The 17,070-nt window shown below is 45.3% G+C and overlaps 1 protein-coding gene across 19 annotated transcripts in view; it reads right to left on the reverse strand.

Moving 5' to 3' along the window:
* Positions 1-10,828, reverse strand: part of FAM193B (family with sequence similarity 193 member B) — a 32,555-nt gene extending 21,727 nt beyond the window's left edge. For 4 of the 19 annotated variants that reach the window (XM_064279218.1, XM_064279210.1, XM_064279205.1 and 1 more), the window contains exons 1-3: positions 10,598-10,711; positions 9,490-10,447; positions 3,950-4,010 (exon numbers count right to left, since the gene is read on the reverse strand). Coding sequence is in view for 4 of the 19 variants with exons in the window: in XM_064279204.1 (XP_064135274.1) it covers positions 10,598-10,813 (216 nt within the window). In the remaining 15 variants the exon portion in view is untranslated. The other 15 variants (XM_064279204.1, XM_064279202.1, XM_064279203.1 and 12 more) reach the window with 7 other exon arrangements.
* Positions 10,829-17,070: the final 6,242 nt, after the last annotated feature.

A 17,070-nucleotide genomic window follows, 5' to 3' on the forward strand; every position in this document is an offset into this window, starting at 1 on the left:
CTCCTGCTAGATTCAAAGGCAGGAACTATGGCTTATTCAACTGCTTTCTTTAGCACACTGGACCCATGCTAGCTCTAGTGATAACTATGCTTTATAATCATTTACTGACTGGCTGCTCCTGTGAAGATACAAATGCAAGAACAGAGCACCCACTGTCTCCCAGAGCCTCAGGTAGTAGAGCTAAGCATCATGAAGGAACAGACTGAGGTGCAGCTGACTTCCCACAGACCTTAGAACAATCTGCTCTCAATTCACATCACTGGAGTAGGGGCTTTTATGTATATTTAGTACAAAGGAATGAGTACTGAGATGCAATGCAGAATGGAAACAGAATAGGCCTACTTGGGTTTAAATCTGGGCTCTGGAAGCCAGAACTATTGTGAATAGGTGTGCAGTGTGCCTGGCCAAGGGGTTAAGTGGGAGCTGAAATCCCAGCCCTATTCTGCTCAGCAAGCCTGTAAGCCTGCCACACTGCCAGGAGGAAGGGATGCTACTTCTTTTTTAAAACAACTACAAAAACCAAAGGCAGCTTGGCCACAAGCCAGGTTTGCTTTGGCCCAAAGAAGTAGTCTTTGTAAAATTCAATGACATAGACGTACTGTCCAGGACTTAGTAACAGTGATACTGAAGAAGTTAATTTTAAAATGGTAAAGCCAATAACATGTACTGGGCAGGACTCTTATGAGGATTAGAGGGTGATTATAAATGATATAAAACAGCAGGTTTCAAAGTGCAGTTCACAGGACCCTGAGGTCAAAACTATGTTAATATTTATACTAATGGTGCAAAAAAAAAAAAAAAAGTAAAATTCTGGTGCCTTAACACAGATCAAGGCAGCAGCACTGGACCACTGGTAGTACTGTAGAAGAAAAAAGAAGGAAAAGTACCGATTTCACTTAAGAATATCCCCGATGAAGAAATAAAAATTATTAATTTTATCAAATTTTGCCTCCAGAGTCTATGTTTTAAATCTCCTATGTGGTAAGAATAGGAAGCAAGCATAAAGCACTTCTGCAGCAGACCAGAGTATGGTGGTGTCTTGCAGAAAAACACATGGGGTACTAAGTGGTGAGCTGGATTTGCCATTTTTTCCATGGAACACGATTTTTACTTGAACGATTGACAAACTATGGTGATTCAGACTTAGGTATTTGGGAGAGGAGACTTTTTCTCAAAAATGAACAAAATGAGCCTGTTATTTCAAGGAAAACAAGTGAAAGTATGTGTCTAGTGATAAAATTCAATCTTTCAAGTGAAAGAATTTTTGAAAACTTGTATCCACCACCATGAGCTTAACAGCTTCCCAATGCTTAAAGACTTTTCTGATTAAATTGAGGGTGATGATAACAAATGTTATCTTTTGATACTAGAAAATAGAACAGGACATTTGGAAGACTTGCATAACTCAGCAAATCTGTTTTCCAAATGATCAAAGTATGTTACAAAGTCGCGTGTGAGTAAAAGATCCATTCCAAGTGCAAGACAGACCAATGGGTTTTCATGAAACAGGAGTATAAAAAGTTCACCAATACGGTTTCAGATTCCATATTGCAAAGAAGTGCTACAATCATTTGGAAAGACTATTAAAATACTCCTCCCTGTTCCTTTATATATCTGTGTGAGGCTGGATTTTGTTTTGCATACTTCAACTGAAACGACATACTGCAACAGACTGAATGCTTCTGCATATGAGGACCCAGTTTTATTCTATGAAGTCAGGCAAAAAGAAATTTGCAAAAATGAAAACAAGATCATTCTTTTCACTGATTTTTTGAAAATAGTTATATTTCATAAAAACGTTATTTATGTTAACATGCGATGGGTTTAGTACTATTATGAATTAGTAACTACTTGAAAAAATTCTCAATTTTAACACTTAATTTGGTAAATATCGATAGATATAACCAACATAAAGAAAAGCTCTATGGGGTGCTCAACACTTTTTAGGAATGTAAAAGGGTGTTCAGACCAGACACTTTTAGGACTGCTGATGCAAAGCACCTAATGGGACTGGTCACACAGCGAGTGCTTGGTAAGTGATAGTGATTAGTAACAATGATACAGTTCATGGTGTATCTAGATAGTTCTCTGGGGGCTTCACTCAATTTTCCACCTCAGCCTTTTTTCGTTCACAATTTGGGAATTGCTGGGGAAGAGCCCAGGTTGCAGACCAGGAAGTTATCAAGGACTGCTCTGAAGCTAGATCTAATTTCCAGCACTAAACCTGCTCTCACTGCTCCCATGGATTCTTTCCAGTCCCAAGAGTTCGTGTCTGTTTGTACATGATTTCCCCAAGACACATGCTGTATCTAGCCAGATGCCCTGCAATAAGTTCCAAATTCTATTCTGAAATGGCCCATTAGAGCCCTCTACTCTCAAGACACCCAAGTCCTCCCTGTCACCAAGGCAGGCTGAAGACAGCAACAGCAGCTAAAGTTCCTCCCAGAAGCAGGGAAAATGATTAATCCCCAGTCCAGAAAAATTCATCATTCTAGTCACTTCACTTGTTCTTCCATTCACCCATTCATTCCACAAACATTCTCAGAGCCCCTACCTGGTGCCAACCATTGTGCTATGTGCAGAGGAAACATCAAACAAGAGAGTTCCCACTTTAAGAACACATAAACCAGGCAAGTTCATGCACGGGGTTATCACTGCTCCCAAACTCCCAGGACGCCTCATAGTCATTTTGGAGAACCAAGCAGGGAATAAACAAACTAAAAACAAACTAGGACACTGGGCTTCTCTACTTGACATTAGCTTATTATGTGACTTCTCCCCAGTTCTCCTACACCTATCTAGTTGGTGGATCTCCTGCCATTTGCTCCTCTTTCCTACCCTGTCCCTCTTTAATCCCCAGTCTACTCCCATCACCAGCATATGGAGCAGGCCCCCTGGCTGAGCACTGCTCATGATTAGTTTGTAATGAATTCACTACCATGGGACCCTCTGCCCCCTGGCATTCATGACTTGGCCCCAGCTAACCTCTCCATTCTTCACTTCCACTTTAACACCTGAGAACCTTAGGTTCTACTCATGCTGTTCCTCAGATACACTTTGACCATTAAAATTTCAACACCTCAGCTCTTCTCTTGGGCAAATTCCTATTCATTTCCTAAGACCCTGGTCACTGGTCAACAAAAGTTTTTCTGGGCCAGGGTAAGTAGAACTAATTCTTTTAGTATAGCACCTATCACATTGTGCCATGGCTGTATCCTGTCTGCCCCCCAGTCCCCTGGGGACAGGGAGCAGATCTTGGTCATTGAAGTGTTCCCAGGACCTAGGCGTGGTTTGGGCCTGGCATGTAACAGGCATTCAATGAATAAGGTTAAAGCCCATTTGGCTTATGTCTCAGCTGCTCTACACAAAGGATAGAATTTGAAACAGTCGAATCAGCCCCTTTCTAACATGCTACACTGAAAGCATGGCTGTGTCACTCAGAGTCACAGATGAGAGGGCACTGGTGCTAAGAATCTCAGACCACTCCAATGCTGACAGTCAGAGCTGCAGTTAATTCTGAGGGAGGCAACACAAGCCCTAGTCAGTGCCCCAACTCCCACTCAGGCAGTCAATGCAGGTCCTTCCAAGGCCAAGGCAATGAGTCTCTCTGACCCCAGGGACCTCCACACTTCAAGGCTAGCTCATCTGTTGAACTGCTTCCTGGGTGCAATCACCCACAGGAAGGCCTAAACTGTTGTTTATCTACCTAGATCCTCAGGCAGAGCTCCCACCTACTACTCTGCATCCCCAGCACAAGCTTCTCATGGGTGGAAGAGTATGAACTTTGAAGACAGACAGTTGTGAGTTCAATCCTGGTTCTGCCATTTTCAGTATCATCTTGGAATATCACTCAATTTCTTTCGGCCTCAATTTCTTCATTTATGAAATGGGAATAAAACCATACTTCACAGAGTTGTGAGGACAGAAGGAAATAAATTATGTAAAATACCTGGCCTGGGTCTGGCACACAGTAGGTGCTCAATACCCGTTAGTTTCTTTCCTCTTCTGCCCTGGAAAAAATGACAGGGAAACTTACTAAGTAAGACTTGCCCAATCCAAAGTTATTACTTGAAGCACAGGACAGAAAACTAAACAGGTGATCTTCAAGGCTTGTTCTAACCCCCAAGCCCATGCTTCCTGCAACAACTTCCTAAATAAGAACCTTCACTGTTTGCAGTCCCTCAGTCCCCTTCTTTCTGCCTTAGCTTCCTTATATCACTTTTCAAAGTAAATAAATATATCTACTCATTTCAGAATGGAGGGGGAAACCACAAGGCGGGGCTGGGGAGCTAAACAACTCAGGTGGGGAATAAAGGAGAGATGACCTACAGAATTGCAGCATGTTTAGCCACAGGCTGCATGAGCTTGGAGCCATTCAGCTGGGAATTGCCTGGAGTTTGAAGGATGAAGGCAGGAACATGGGCACAGAGCTGCTGAGATCGGAAGGGTGCAAACACAGGCCCTTCCCAGAATGTAAGAATGCCTCTCCACAGTCCTCTTTTCTGCTTCTGCACTTCTTGCTGCAAAGGATCATTTATTATTCATTTTCCCTAATACGTGAGGTATTCACACCTTCACTTGTGCCGTTCTCTTTGCCTCTTCCTTCTTTTCTTCGTAGGCTCAGATTAGGTGTTACGTTCTCCCAAGGCCACGGGCTGAATAAATTGTGCTTTGCTCTGGGATCCCATAACACTTGAACATATGTCTATAGTAGTGCTTAACAGCCACAATGATGGACTTTGATGGACTTGCACATGTTGGTGATCGTGAAGATGGTGCAGGACCGGGTAACGTTTCATTCTGTTGCACATAAGGTCACCATGAGTCAGAGTCAGCTTGATGGTAGCTATCTATTCTACTGCTCTAGATCAGTGCTTATCACATGTATTCTAGTTGTTGACAAATCTGTCTTCTCCACACACTGTGAGATTTTCAAGGGCAGAGCCTGTGTCCCCAGATTCTCCCTAATTCTAGTCATTTGGCAGTGGGTGCAGCATCTAATAGGCACGAGTATGTGTTTTGAAGGTTATCAGGTGGAGGGTATCATTAATAGGGCAACAACTAGAAAACTGGGAGAGGTTTTCTTTCTTTTTTTTTTAAACAAAGGTTATTTCCATTCTTGCTTATGGAAAAGCTCCCCTCCTGGAAAGACCAATTCTTTGCAAGAGTATCATAAGCCTCTCTCTGCAAAGATTCCCACAGCACCCACAACTCAGCAGCTCCCAGACCCAGGCACATATCGGAATCACTTGGGGCAATTCCATAGCAGATCCCTGGGTTCTGGGCCTGGAGCTGCTGTTCTGTTGATCAAGAACATGGTCAGCCAAGCCCAGGGAATTCTGATGATTTATTAGGCCCGGGGGAGGGAGGATGTGTCACGCAATCACAGATGCCTCTCCCCTCAGAATCACTCCTTCACAAGCTATCAGGGAACTTACTGAAGTACATCACGCCTACTTCCCTACTTAAAATCTTTCACCAGTGCCTCGCTGCCTGCAGGATGAAGTCCCAACCTTTCCGTGTGGTTTTCAAGAACCCTGCTAACCTCTCCAGCCTCATCTCTCCGGACTCTCCAAATGTGCCGGCCAGTTCCTTGCCTCTGGGCCTTCGCATATGTCACTTCCTTTGTTTAGACCCCTTTCTCTCACCTTATCCTCTGGAGGAACAACTCATCCTTGAAGACTCAGCTCTGAAAAGCCTTCTCTAGGGTGTCATCGTCTGTGCATTCTCAGCACCAAGCATTCATCCTAACTGTGGCTACCACTTGTGTTAAGTGCTTTCCATATGTTACTTGTCTAACCCTACCATTAACCCTGTGAGCCTGGCATCATTGTCATTTTACATTTCCTAAGCCACTTGCTAGGATCTAGGATTTGAATCTTAAATCAGAGGAAGCCAATGGTACACCCTTGTCTAGCATTATTACAATTGTTTATATACATGTTCTCTACACCATGAACTCCTTGGGGGCAGGGACCCATCTGATTCACTTCTTCATTTCCAGCTAGCACACGGCCTGCAGAGATCAGGTGTTGGTTACTGTTCGCAGAATACATGGACTCCAGGCAAGAGGAAGCCTAGGGGGCGCATGTGCGCAATGTATGGCCTAAAGGAATGCATAGCTGCCAGCCTGGCCAAGCAGTGGGGGCAGGTAAGAATAAAGTGGTAGAAACCTAATTTATTTCTGTTGTTGTAGTTTGGTTTAAGGCATTTATCGAGCACCTAAGGACCATGCGCAATACCCACAAAATGAATAAAGCATAGTCCTTGCTCTCAAAAAGTCTAGGTGTGGTAAGTGAAGGCTGTTGTTGTGCACCATCGAGTTGACCCTATATGACAGAGTAGAACTGCCCCCATAAGGTTTCCAAGGAGTGGCTGGTGGATTTGAATCGCTGACCTTTTGGTTAGCAGCCTGAGCTATTAACCACTATGCCACCAGGGCTCCATGTAAAGGTAGTAGGATCCTAACCCAGGTCCATCTGGATATCAGACATGGTAATAAAGCTTATTGTTCTGGGACATATTAAGGAAATAAAAATTTTTTAAAATCTGAGGTAAGTCTACCTTCAAAGTCCTTTTGATTTTTCTACACAGTCATTCTCTTGGCTTGCTACAAGAGTCAGGTGGCAGGCATCCTTCAGGGTCACTTCCTCCTACTTGCAATGAAAGTGGCACAGGCTAGGCAGGCAGGATTCTAAGGGGGAGGTCCCTCAGGGTAGGGACTATCTCATTCATCTTTGTACCCCTAATAAAGGCCTTGGCATAGAGATAGTTTAATGCTGGCTGAACAAATTAAACATGAGATGGTTTTAGTAAGGGTACTGCTCCAATTCCTGAGGAGGCAGGTCTACTCTTAGCAGTGGGAGAACCAGGTCTCTACAGTCCCTTCAAAGGAAACTGGCCCAAGTCCTAGGGGATGCTGGAGAGATCAGAGGTGGAGAACAAGAGGTGGGGAAGGGGAGGATTAGGCCAGCCCCCCGCCAACTGTGGGTTTCCATTCTAGCAAGTCTCCTGGGGGCCTTTACTGAGTGTGTACCTGGATTACAAAGCTGAAGGGCCCAAGAGACACTTAATGACAACCAGTGAGTAAGCAGGTGAGAACACTCAGGCTTTCGCTGGCTACCTGGGCACAGCTTCTGCCACATGCCACCTCCCACTCCCGCTAGTGCTTGAGAAGCCTCTTTGTACAAGGTGCCATGTGGGAAGCTTCACATCCTCTCGTGTAGTTGCCCACGAGGCTCAGAGGAACAAAAAACTTGCCCAAAATTATAAGCCAGAAGGAGGCTAAGGTGGGGAGTTCAACCCAAGTTTGGAACCACCAAACACTATTCCCCACTGCTTCCTTCAACTGCTTAAAAAAAATTTTTTTTTTTTTTTGCTAATAAGGCAGTAATTGTTTTCTTGTGAAGTAAAGGCGGGCGAGGGGTCTGGGTTCTTAGTAAACAGATCAATGTGGTTTAGTGGCCTGAACAATTGAAAATGAGGACTTTTGGGGTCCCAGTTAGCTCGGGGTCCTGCGCTTAAATGTGTACCAAAAAACTAAACCAAACCCATTGCCACGGAGTCAATTGTGACTCATAGTGACCCTACTGGACAGAGTAGAACTGCCCCAATAGGGTTTCAAAGGCTGTAAATCCTTATGGAAGCAGACTGCCAGATATTTCCCTCTCAGAGTGGCTAGTGCATTTGTACTGCCGACCTTTTGGATAGCAGCCAAGTGCTTAACCACTGTGCCACCAAGGCTCCTGTTAAATGTGTACTGGTTATGCAAATGAGGGAAGTGGACTGGACGGAAGAGGAGTGGCCTAGGGAGCACATGTTATTTAAAAGGGGCAGATGCTGCGCACAGACTGTAGACTACTACGGTGGGGAGTGGGGGGGAGGGGCAAACGTGGCCCAGCATCACTAGATCATCAGTTTTGAGATCATACAAATCCAGATCTGTGAGAAATCTTTTGATTTTTTAAACTGTGGCTCAAATTAAACCAAACGATGTGTGAGGTAACACATTAAACATGTCTGTGCACTGGAACTGGTCCTATTTGCTACCTGTGGGTTAAGTTTGGTATATGGCACTGACTCTCACCTTACTTTCTTACACTACGTACATAAGACAGGGTTCCAAGTGGTGGTGGAAGCCAGAAGATGCTCACCAAAGGATGCCAGTGGGTAGGGCAGTGACTGACCCCAACCCCTTCAGTGGGTGCTTTTCACCAGGGCACGACAGCCTGTTTCTGGCATCCAGCCCCCTCAGCAATAAAGTGGGGCACAATCAGGAAGGAGAATTCAGAGCTTGTCAGTTAAAAATGCCTTGTTAAAGTCCCCAAAGTACACAAGAGTGTCTTTTTTTTTTTGGTCTAAGACTTATGGCAGGAGTCATTCTGGGTAAATATTTAGTCTGAGTTTCTGTTTCTTCATCTGTAAAATGGGGTAGTAATATTTATATCCTTCAGCTCATTCATTAGCATTTGTTAATCACCAGGTATAGGGGTACAATGGTGACTGACATGGTTCCTGCATTCTCAGAGTTTATGTAGCAAAGACAACAATCGCACCAATAATTAGTTCATTACAATGGTGCTAAATGATGAGGCGATGAGATTAGAAGATATGTAAAGTGCCTGGCATGAATAAATGAATGAATGGGCAGGTAAAGCAGTGGAGTAGACAGAACATGGTAGGAACCTAGATGTCAGACAAGTTAATAAAGGTTATAGTTCTCGGGAAAGTCGTATCCTAAATGAAAGCTGAATAGTTAAGTCAAGTTTTTTGGCTCCTCTATACAATGAACACTATAGGTTGGCTAAGTGGAACCAGAAGTAGGAGGGACCCTGAAAGTATTGTATGGTCTGAATGGGTGAATAGGAAGGAGAAGACAACAACTCCCTGGCTCTCCCTTCCCCTACTCCTCCCTCTGGATAACAGGACTGGGGGAAAAGGGGGAGACACAGACGAGTACGGAAAGAGAAGGCTAGAGAGGGAAGCAGTCTCAAGGTCCCACCCCAGACCTAGTGGGGGTGGGGTCCAACCTGGGGGAGGTTAGAGTATCCTTTACACCAGACTCAGCCCAGGGCAGGAGGTGGGGGTGGGCATGAAGATGTTGATTCTGACACTCAGTAAGTATGACATATTCATTAATTAAAACCCTTCTTATTGTGATTTGAGACACAAAGGAGACCAGCATCAAAACTGGTTACAGTAAGCACAGATTCTCAACTGACTCATTTTCCCTCTCATTCATCTAGTTATTTTCTACCCTGTGTCAGCTAGGCATGGAGGATCAGAGCTAGATGACATAGTCCTTGCCCCTGTGGAGTTCACAGTCCAGAGTGGGGGACAGACACATCAACAGAACATTTCATCACAGAATTGGGGATGCTACCAGAGGGAAGTACAGAGGGCCATGGGCATAGAAGGGGCACCTGATGCAACTGGGGAGGTCAGGGAAGGCTTTCTGGGAATGGTACCCCAAATGACATCCCCACTCACATGCACAACTCCAGAGATTCTACTAGAAAGCTGTCAAGAGCCATGCCTTCTGGCTGCACCAGCCTCCCAGAGTCCCCTGCTGCCCGATGCAGTGTCTGCAGAGCCAAACGCATCTTCCGCCACGCCTCATCCTCATCCGGCGCTGCATCCGACCCTCCAAGTCTCCTGCAGGAACCTGCCTTCCTTGGCAGGCTCAGCCAAAAGACCAACTCAAAACTCTTTTGTCAGAGCAAGCTTAGGGCGAGCCACCCATCCCAGGGTGCCACAACCCTCCCAGAGCAACTGTGGCCCGTGCCTCCCCGGCCTCTCAGTGAACACTGACAGGGTGCCCCCCATTATTTCCTTTGCTCAAAAGAAAGTAACCTTCCAGGTAGCAAGCTGGAAGCTTTGGGGAATACTCCTACTGCTCACTCTCAGCAGGATTCGCCAAGCCCAGGGACCTGAGGGTCGGGGTGGGCCAGGGTACCGAGAGGAGGAAGGAGAGATTTTGCTGGGTTTCCACCTCAGTGCAGGAGCCCCACCAAATAGTCTTCCTGGCAGCCAAGCTGTCTGTCTGCTCCAGCTGTTCAGCTGGGCAGGGAGAGGAGGGAGGTCCCAGGAGACATGCTGGGGGCACAGCTGCTGAGGGGGCAGGGGCTGCAGGCAGTGCAGGGGAAGGGGTGGAGCTGCTCCCTGGGGGACAGGAATAGGCTGCAGCCGGCCTTCCAGGACCCTTCGCCCACAGATGCCCCTCCCAAGACCTGTGGGTGGGGGAGCAGGTGGGCCCAGGGGAAGGTGGGCAGAGGGCTGAATCGTAGCCCCAGGATCAGAGCCAGCCCCAATGTGGGTGTATGAGCAGAACGGTTAGCCTCTACTCCAGCCCGGAGGCGGCAGGGCGGTTGCGGCTGGCAGCTTCAGTCTGGTCTTGGGAGGATGGACCATGCCTCGGCATGGAGTTGGGTCCAGCCTGCACTCCCGCCTTGGAGAAGAAAGCCTCAGCTGCGGACCTGGGGGTAGGCTCCAGCCCCAGCCCGGGGAGAATGGTCCATCCCAACTCCGCCCTGGCACCGACTCCGCTCCGGGGATGCGAAAGCGCCCGAGTAGCCGGAGCCGCTTCGCTCGCTCCTACCTGCGGGCCAGGCACCAGCTTGGGCTCATCTTCCTGCCTGGGGTCGTCGCGGTCGGGCTCCGCAGGCGCCGGCACCTCCGGGGGCCCGGCACCCACTCCCGCGTCCAGGCTCGGCGGCGGCGGGGGTTCGGGCGCCTGGGGCTTCTGAGGCCCCGGCACTCGCGCCCGCTCGCGCCGGCCCGCGCCGCCGCTGGGCCTACTCCGCCTCCGAGTCATGCTGCTCCTAACGCTGCTACCTCGCTCCACTCCCGCCGCCGCCACCGCCGCCGCCGCCGCCTCTCCCCTCACAGGACAACAGCCAATATGGCGGCGCCCGGCTCGTCTCCGTCCGCTGCCAGCAGGTCAGAGGGCATGCGGAGTCGGCGCCGCCGCATTAGCCCCTGAGGCTGCCTGCGCCATCTTGCATAAGGTCACCACCCGTAGTTCGTGGGAGAATGAGCCTCGTGGGGAGGCGCCTCCTCCTCCCCGGAATCCGAGGGATGAGACCTGCCAGAGGAGCGGGTATAAAGTTGTAGTAACTGTCCTGTAGGTTAAAAGAAACCAAATCCGTTACCGTCCAGTCGATTCGGACTCATAGCGACCCTACAGGACAGCGTTGAACTGCCCCATGCGGCTTCCTAGGCTGTAATGTAATCTTCATAGGAGCACCTTGCCACATTTTTCTCCCGCTGAGCGGCTGGTGGGTTCGAACCAACAACTTTTTGGTTAGCAGCAGAGCGCTTAACCACTGCGCCACCAGGGCTCCTTGCACAGGCTTAAAAAACCGCACTTAATAATTGCCTGTTAAATGGGTGAGTGAATTAATTCATTTGTGTAGTTCTAGGTACTTTGACACCCATCATCTGACTACCCCCAACAATACAGTGACGCAGGCATGATCATTCCCATTTTACCGCGGAGAAAATTGAGGCTATGAAAGGCGAAATGGTTGTTCAACATCATTCAGCTAGAACCCATGCACTCCAGGATGGCCTGAGCTGAAAGGGAGGAAGGGATCTTCTACGTCTTTATTTTAAACATATAGGCCACTGGGAGCTCAGTGTTCGGTGCTCGGGACAGTGTGACTTCACACTCAGCTCCCGCCCCCTAAACTGTTGGGGAAGGTGGGCACTTAGATACACACTTAAAACCAGTGTGATAAAAGTGAGGTGACTGGGGCATGTCCTGGGTCAGTGGTATGTGCAGGAGAGGATTTTGAGTAGCACACAAAAGAACATTTAAACTTTTTTTTTTTTTTAATTTTTATTGTGCTTTAAGTGAAAGTTTACAAATCAAATTGGATTCTCATACAAAAACTTACCAACACCTTGCTATATACTCCTTATTGCTCTCCCTGTAATGAGACAGCACACTGCTTCCCTCCACTCTCTCTTTTCATGTCCATGCGGCCAGCTTCTGACCCCCTCTACTCTTTCCTCTCCCCTTCAGACAGGAGATGACAACATAGTCTCATGTGTCTACTTGATCCAAAAAGTTCATTCTTCACCAGTTTTATTGTCTATCCCATAGTCCAGTCCAATCCCTGTCTGAAGAGTTGGCTTTGGGAATGGTTCCAGTCTTGGGCTAACAGAAGGTCTGGGGACCATGACCTCTCTGGGGTCCTTCTAGTCTCAGTCTGACCTTTAAGTCTGGTCTTTTTATGTGAATTTGGGGTCTGCATCCAATGATCTCTTGCTCCCTCAGGGGTTCTCTGTTGTGTTTCTTGTCAGGACAGCCGTTAGCTGTAGCCGGGTATCATCTTGTTCTTCTGGTCTCAGGCTAATGTAGTCTCTGCTTTATGTGGCCCGATCTGCCTCTTAGGCTTATAATTACCTTATGTCTTTGGTGTTCTTCATTCTCCTTTGCTCCAGGTGGGTTGAGACCAATTGATGCATCTTAGATGGCCACTTGCTAGCATTTAAGAGCCCAGATGCCACTCTGCAAAGTGGGATGCAGAATGTTTTCTTAATAGATTTTCTTATGCCAATTGACTTAGATGTCTCCTGAAACCATGGTCCCCAAGCCCCTGCCCCTTCTACGCTGGCCTTCGAAGCATTCAGTTTATTCATGAAACTTCTTTGCTTTTGGTTTAGTCCGGTTGTGCTGACCTCTCCTGTATTGTGTTGTCTTTCCCTTTACCTAAAATAGTTCTTATCTACTATCTAATTAGTGAAAACCCCTTTCCCTCCTTTCCTCCCTCTCCACTCTTGTAACCATCAAAGAATATTTTCTTTTCTGTTTAAACTATTTCTCAAGTTCTTATAATAGTAGTCTTATACAGTATTTGTCCTTTTGCAGCTGACTAATTTCATTCAGCATAATGCCTTCCAGATCCTCCATGTCATGAAATGTTTCACGGATTCATCATTGTTCTTTACTGATGTGTGATTTTCCATTGCGTGAATATACCATAGTTTATTTACTCATTCATCCGTTGATAGGCACCTTGGTTGCTTCCATCTTTTTGCTATTGTAAACAGTGCTGCAGTGAACATGGGTGTACATATATCTGTTCGTGTGAAGGCTCTTATTTCTCTAGGGCATATGCCAAGGAGTGGGATTGCTGGATCATATGGTAGTTTTATTTCAAGTTTTTTTTTTTTTTTATTAACTTTTATTGAGCTTCAAGTGAACGTTTACAAATCAAGTCAGACTGTCACATATAAGTTTATATACACCTTACTCCATTCTCCCACTTGCTCTCCCCCTAATGAGTCAGCCCCTTCCAGTCTCTCCTTTCGTGACAATTTTGCCAGCTTCCAACTCTCTCTATCTTTCCATCCCCCCTCCAGACAGGAGATACCAACACAGTCTCAAGTGTCCACCTGATATCATTAGCTCACTCTTCATCAGCATCTCTCTCCTACCCACTGTCCAGTCCCTTTCATGTCTGCTGAGTTGTCTTCGGGAATGGTTCCTGTCCTGGGCCAACAGAAGGTTTGGGGACCATGACTGCCGGGATTCCTCTAGTCTCAGTCAGACCATTAAGTATGGTCTTTTTGTGAGAATTTGGGGTCTGCATCCACTGATCTCCTGCTCCCTCAGGGGTTCTCTGTTGTGCTCCCTGCCAGGGCAGTCATCGGTTGTAGCTGGGCACCATCTAGTTCTTCTGGTCTCAGGATGATGTAAGTCTCTAGTTCATGTGGCCCTTTCTGTCTCTTGGGCTCTTAGTTATCATGTGCCCTTGGTGTTCTTCATTCTCCTTTGCTCCAGGTGGGTTGAGACCAATTGATGCATCTTAGATGGCCTCTTGTTAGCATTTAAGACCCCAGACGTCACATTTCAAAGTGGGATGCAGAATGTTTTCATAATAGAATTATTTTGCCAATTGACTTAGAAGTCCCCTTAAGCCGTAGTCCCCAAACCCCCGCCCTTGCTCCGCTGACTTTTGAAGTATTCAGTTTATCCCGAAAACTTCTTTGCTTTTGGTCCAGTCCAGTCCTGTTGAGCTGACCTCCCATGTATTGAGTATTGTCCTTCCCTTCACCTAAAGCAGTTCTTATCTACTAATTAATCAGTAAAAAACCCTCTCCCACCCTCCCTCCCTCCCCACCTCGTAACCACAAAAGTATGTGTTCTTCTCAGTTTATACTATTTCTCAAAATCTTATAATAGTGGTCTTATACAATATTTGTCCTTTTGCCTCTGACTAATTTCGCTCAGCATAATGCCTTCCAGGTTCCTCCATGTTATGAAATGTTTCACAGATTCGTCACTGTTCTTTATCGATGCGTAGTATTCCATTGTGTGAATATACCACAATTTATTTAACCATTCATCCGTTGATGGACACATTGGTTGCTTCCAGCTTTTTGCTATTGTAAACAGAGCTGCAATAAACATGGGTGTGCATATATCTGTTTTTGTGAAGGCTCTTATTTCTCTAGGGTATATTCCGAGGAGTGGGATTGCTGGATCATATGGTAGTTTTATTTCAAGTTTTTTAAGGAAGCGCCAAATTGATTTCCAAAGTGGTTGTACCATTTTACATTCCCACCAGCAGTATATAAGTGTTCCAGTCTCTCCACAACCTCTCCAACATTTATTATTTTGTGTTTTTTGGATTAATGCCGGCCTTATTGGAGATGGAATCTCATTGTAGTTTTGATTTGCATTTCTCTAATGGCTAATGATCGTGAGCATTTTCTCATGTATCTATTAGCTACTTGAATGTCTTCTTTAGTGAAGTGTCTGTTCATATCTTTTGCCCATTTTTTAATTGGGTTGTCTTTTTATAGTTGAGTTTTTGTAATACCATGTAGATTTTAGAGATCAGGAGCTGATCAGAAACATCACAGCTAAAAACTTTTCCCAGTCTGTAGGTAATCTTTTTACTCTCTTGGTGAAGTCTTTGGATGAGCATACGTGTTTGATTTTTAGGAATGCTCAAGTGTCTAGTTTTTCTTCTGCAATGTTAGTAATGTTTTGTATACTGTTTATGCCATGTATTAGGGCTCCTACCATTGTTCATATTTTTTTTTCCATCATCTTTATCGTTTTAGATTTTATGTTTAGGTCTTTGATCCATTTTGAGTTAGTTTTTGTACATGGTGTGAGGTATGGGTCTTGTTTAATTTTTTTGCTAATGGATATCCAGTTATGCCAGCACTGTTTGTTAAAAAGACTGTCTTTTCCCATTTAAGTAACTCCGGGCCTTTGTCAAATATCAGCTGCTCATATGTGGATAGATTTATGTCTGGATTCTCAATACTGTTCCATTGGTCTATGCATCTGTTGTTGTACCAGTACCAGGCTATTTTGACTACTGTGGCAGTATAATAGGTTCTAACATCAGGTACAGTGAGGCCTGCCACTTTGTTCTTCTTTTTCAGTAACGCTTTGCTTATCCAGGGCCTCTTTCCCTTCCATATGAAGTTAGTGATTTGTTTCTCCATCACATTAAAACATGTTCTTGGAATTTGGATCGGAATTCCATTATTTCTATAGATGGCTTTTGGTAGAATAGACATTTTTACAATGTTAAGTCTTCCTATCAATGAGCAAGGTATGTATTTCCACTTATGTAGGTCTCTTTTGCTTTCCGGAGTGGGTGTTGAGCTTTGTCAATGCCTTTGCTGCATCGATTGATAAAACCATGTGGTTCTTTTCTTTTATTTGTATGATGGATTAGATTAATTGTTTTTCTAATGTTGAACCATCCCTGCATACCTGATATGAATCCCACTTGGTCATGGTGCATTATTTTTTTGCTATGTTGTTTACTAGGATTTGTTCAGGGTTTTTGCATCTAAGTTCATAAGGGATATAGGTCTGTATTTTTCTCTTTTTTTTTTTTTTGTGGTGTCTTTACCTGGTTTTGGTATCAGGGATATGCTGGCTTCATAGAATGAGTTTTGGAGTATTTTGTCCTTTTCTATGTTCCAAAATACCTTTAGTAGTGTTGTTGTTGTTAGGTGCTGTCGACTTGGTTCCGACTCATAGCAACTCTCTATGCACAACAGAACAAAACACTGCCCAGTCCTGTGCTATCCTTACAATCGTCGTTATGCTTGACCCCATTGTTGCAGCCCCTGTGTCAATCCACCTCGTTCAGAGTCTTCCTGTTTTCCGCTGACCCTGTACTTTGCCAAGCATGATGTCTTTCTCCAGAGACTGATCCCTCCTGACAACTTGTCCAAAGTATGTAGACGCAGTCTCACCATCTTTGCTTCTAAGGAGCATTCTGGTTGTACTTCTTCCAAGACAGATTTATTCGTTCTTCTGGCAGTCCATGGTATATTCAATATTCTTCGCCAACACCACAATTCAAAGGCATCAATCCTTCTTCGGTCTTCCTTATTCATTGTCCAGCTTTCACATGCATATGATGTGATTGAAAATACCATGGCTTGGGTCAGGTGCACCTTAGTCTTCAAGGTGACATCTTTGCTCTTCAACACTTTAAAGAGGTTATTTGTAGCCGATTTACTTAATGCAATGCGTCGTTTGATGTCTTGACCGCTGCTTCCACGGCCATTGATTGTGGATCCAAGTAAAATGAAGTCCTTGACTACTTCAATCTTTTATGCTTTTATCATGATGTTGCTCATTGGTCCAGTTGTGAGGATTTTTGTTTTCTTTATGTTGAGGTGCAATTAACACTGAAGGCTGTGATCTTTGATCTTCATCAGTAAGTGCTTCAAGTCGTCTTCACTTTCAGCAAGCAAGGTTGTGCCATCTGCATAATGTAGGTTGTTAATGAGTCTTCCTCCAATCCTGATGCTCCATTCTTCTTCATATAGTCCAGCTTCTCGGATTATTTGGTCAGCATACAGATTGAATAGGTATGGTGAAAGAATACAACCCTGGCACACACCTTTCCTGATTTTAAACCAATCAGTATCTTCTCATTCTGGCCGAACAACTGCGTCTTGATCTATATAAAGGTTCCTCATGAGCACAATTAAGTGTTCTGGAATTCCCATTCTTCGCAATGTTATGCGTAATTTGTTATGATACACACAGTCGGATGCCTTTGCATAGTAAATAAAACT

The sequence above is a fragment of the Loxodonta africana genome, chromosome 2 (assembly GCF_030014295.1).
Source record: "Loxodonta africana isolate mLoxAfr1 chromosome 2, mLoxAfr1.hap2, whole genome shotgun sequence".
Lineage (NCBI taxonomy): Eukaryota > Metazoa > Chordata > Mammalia > Proboscidea > Elephantidae > Loxodonta > Loxodonta africana.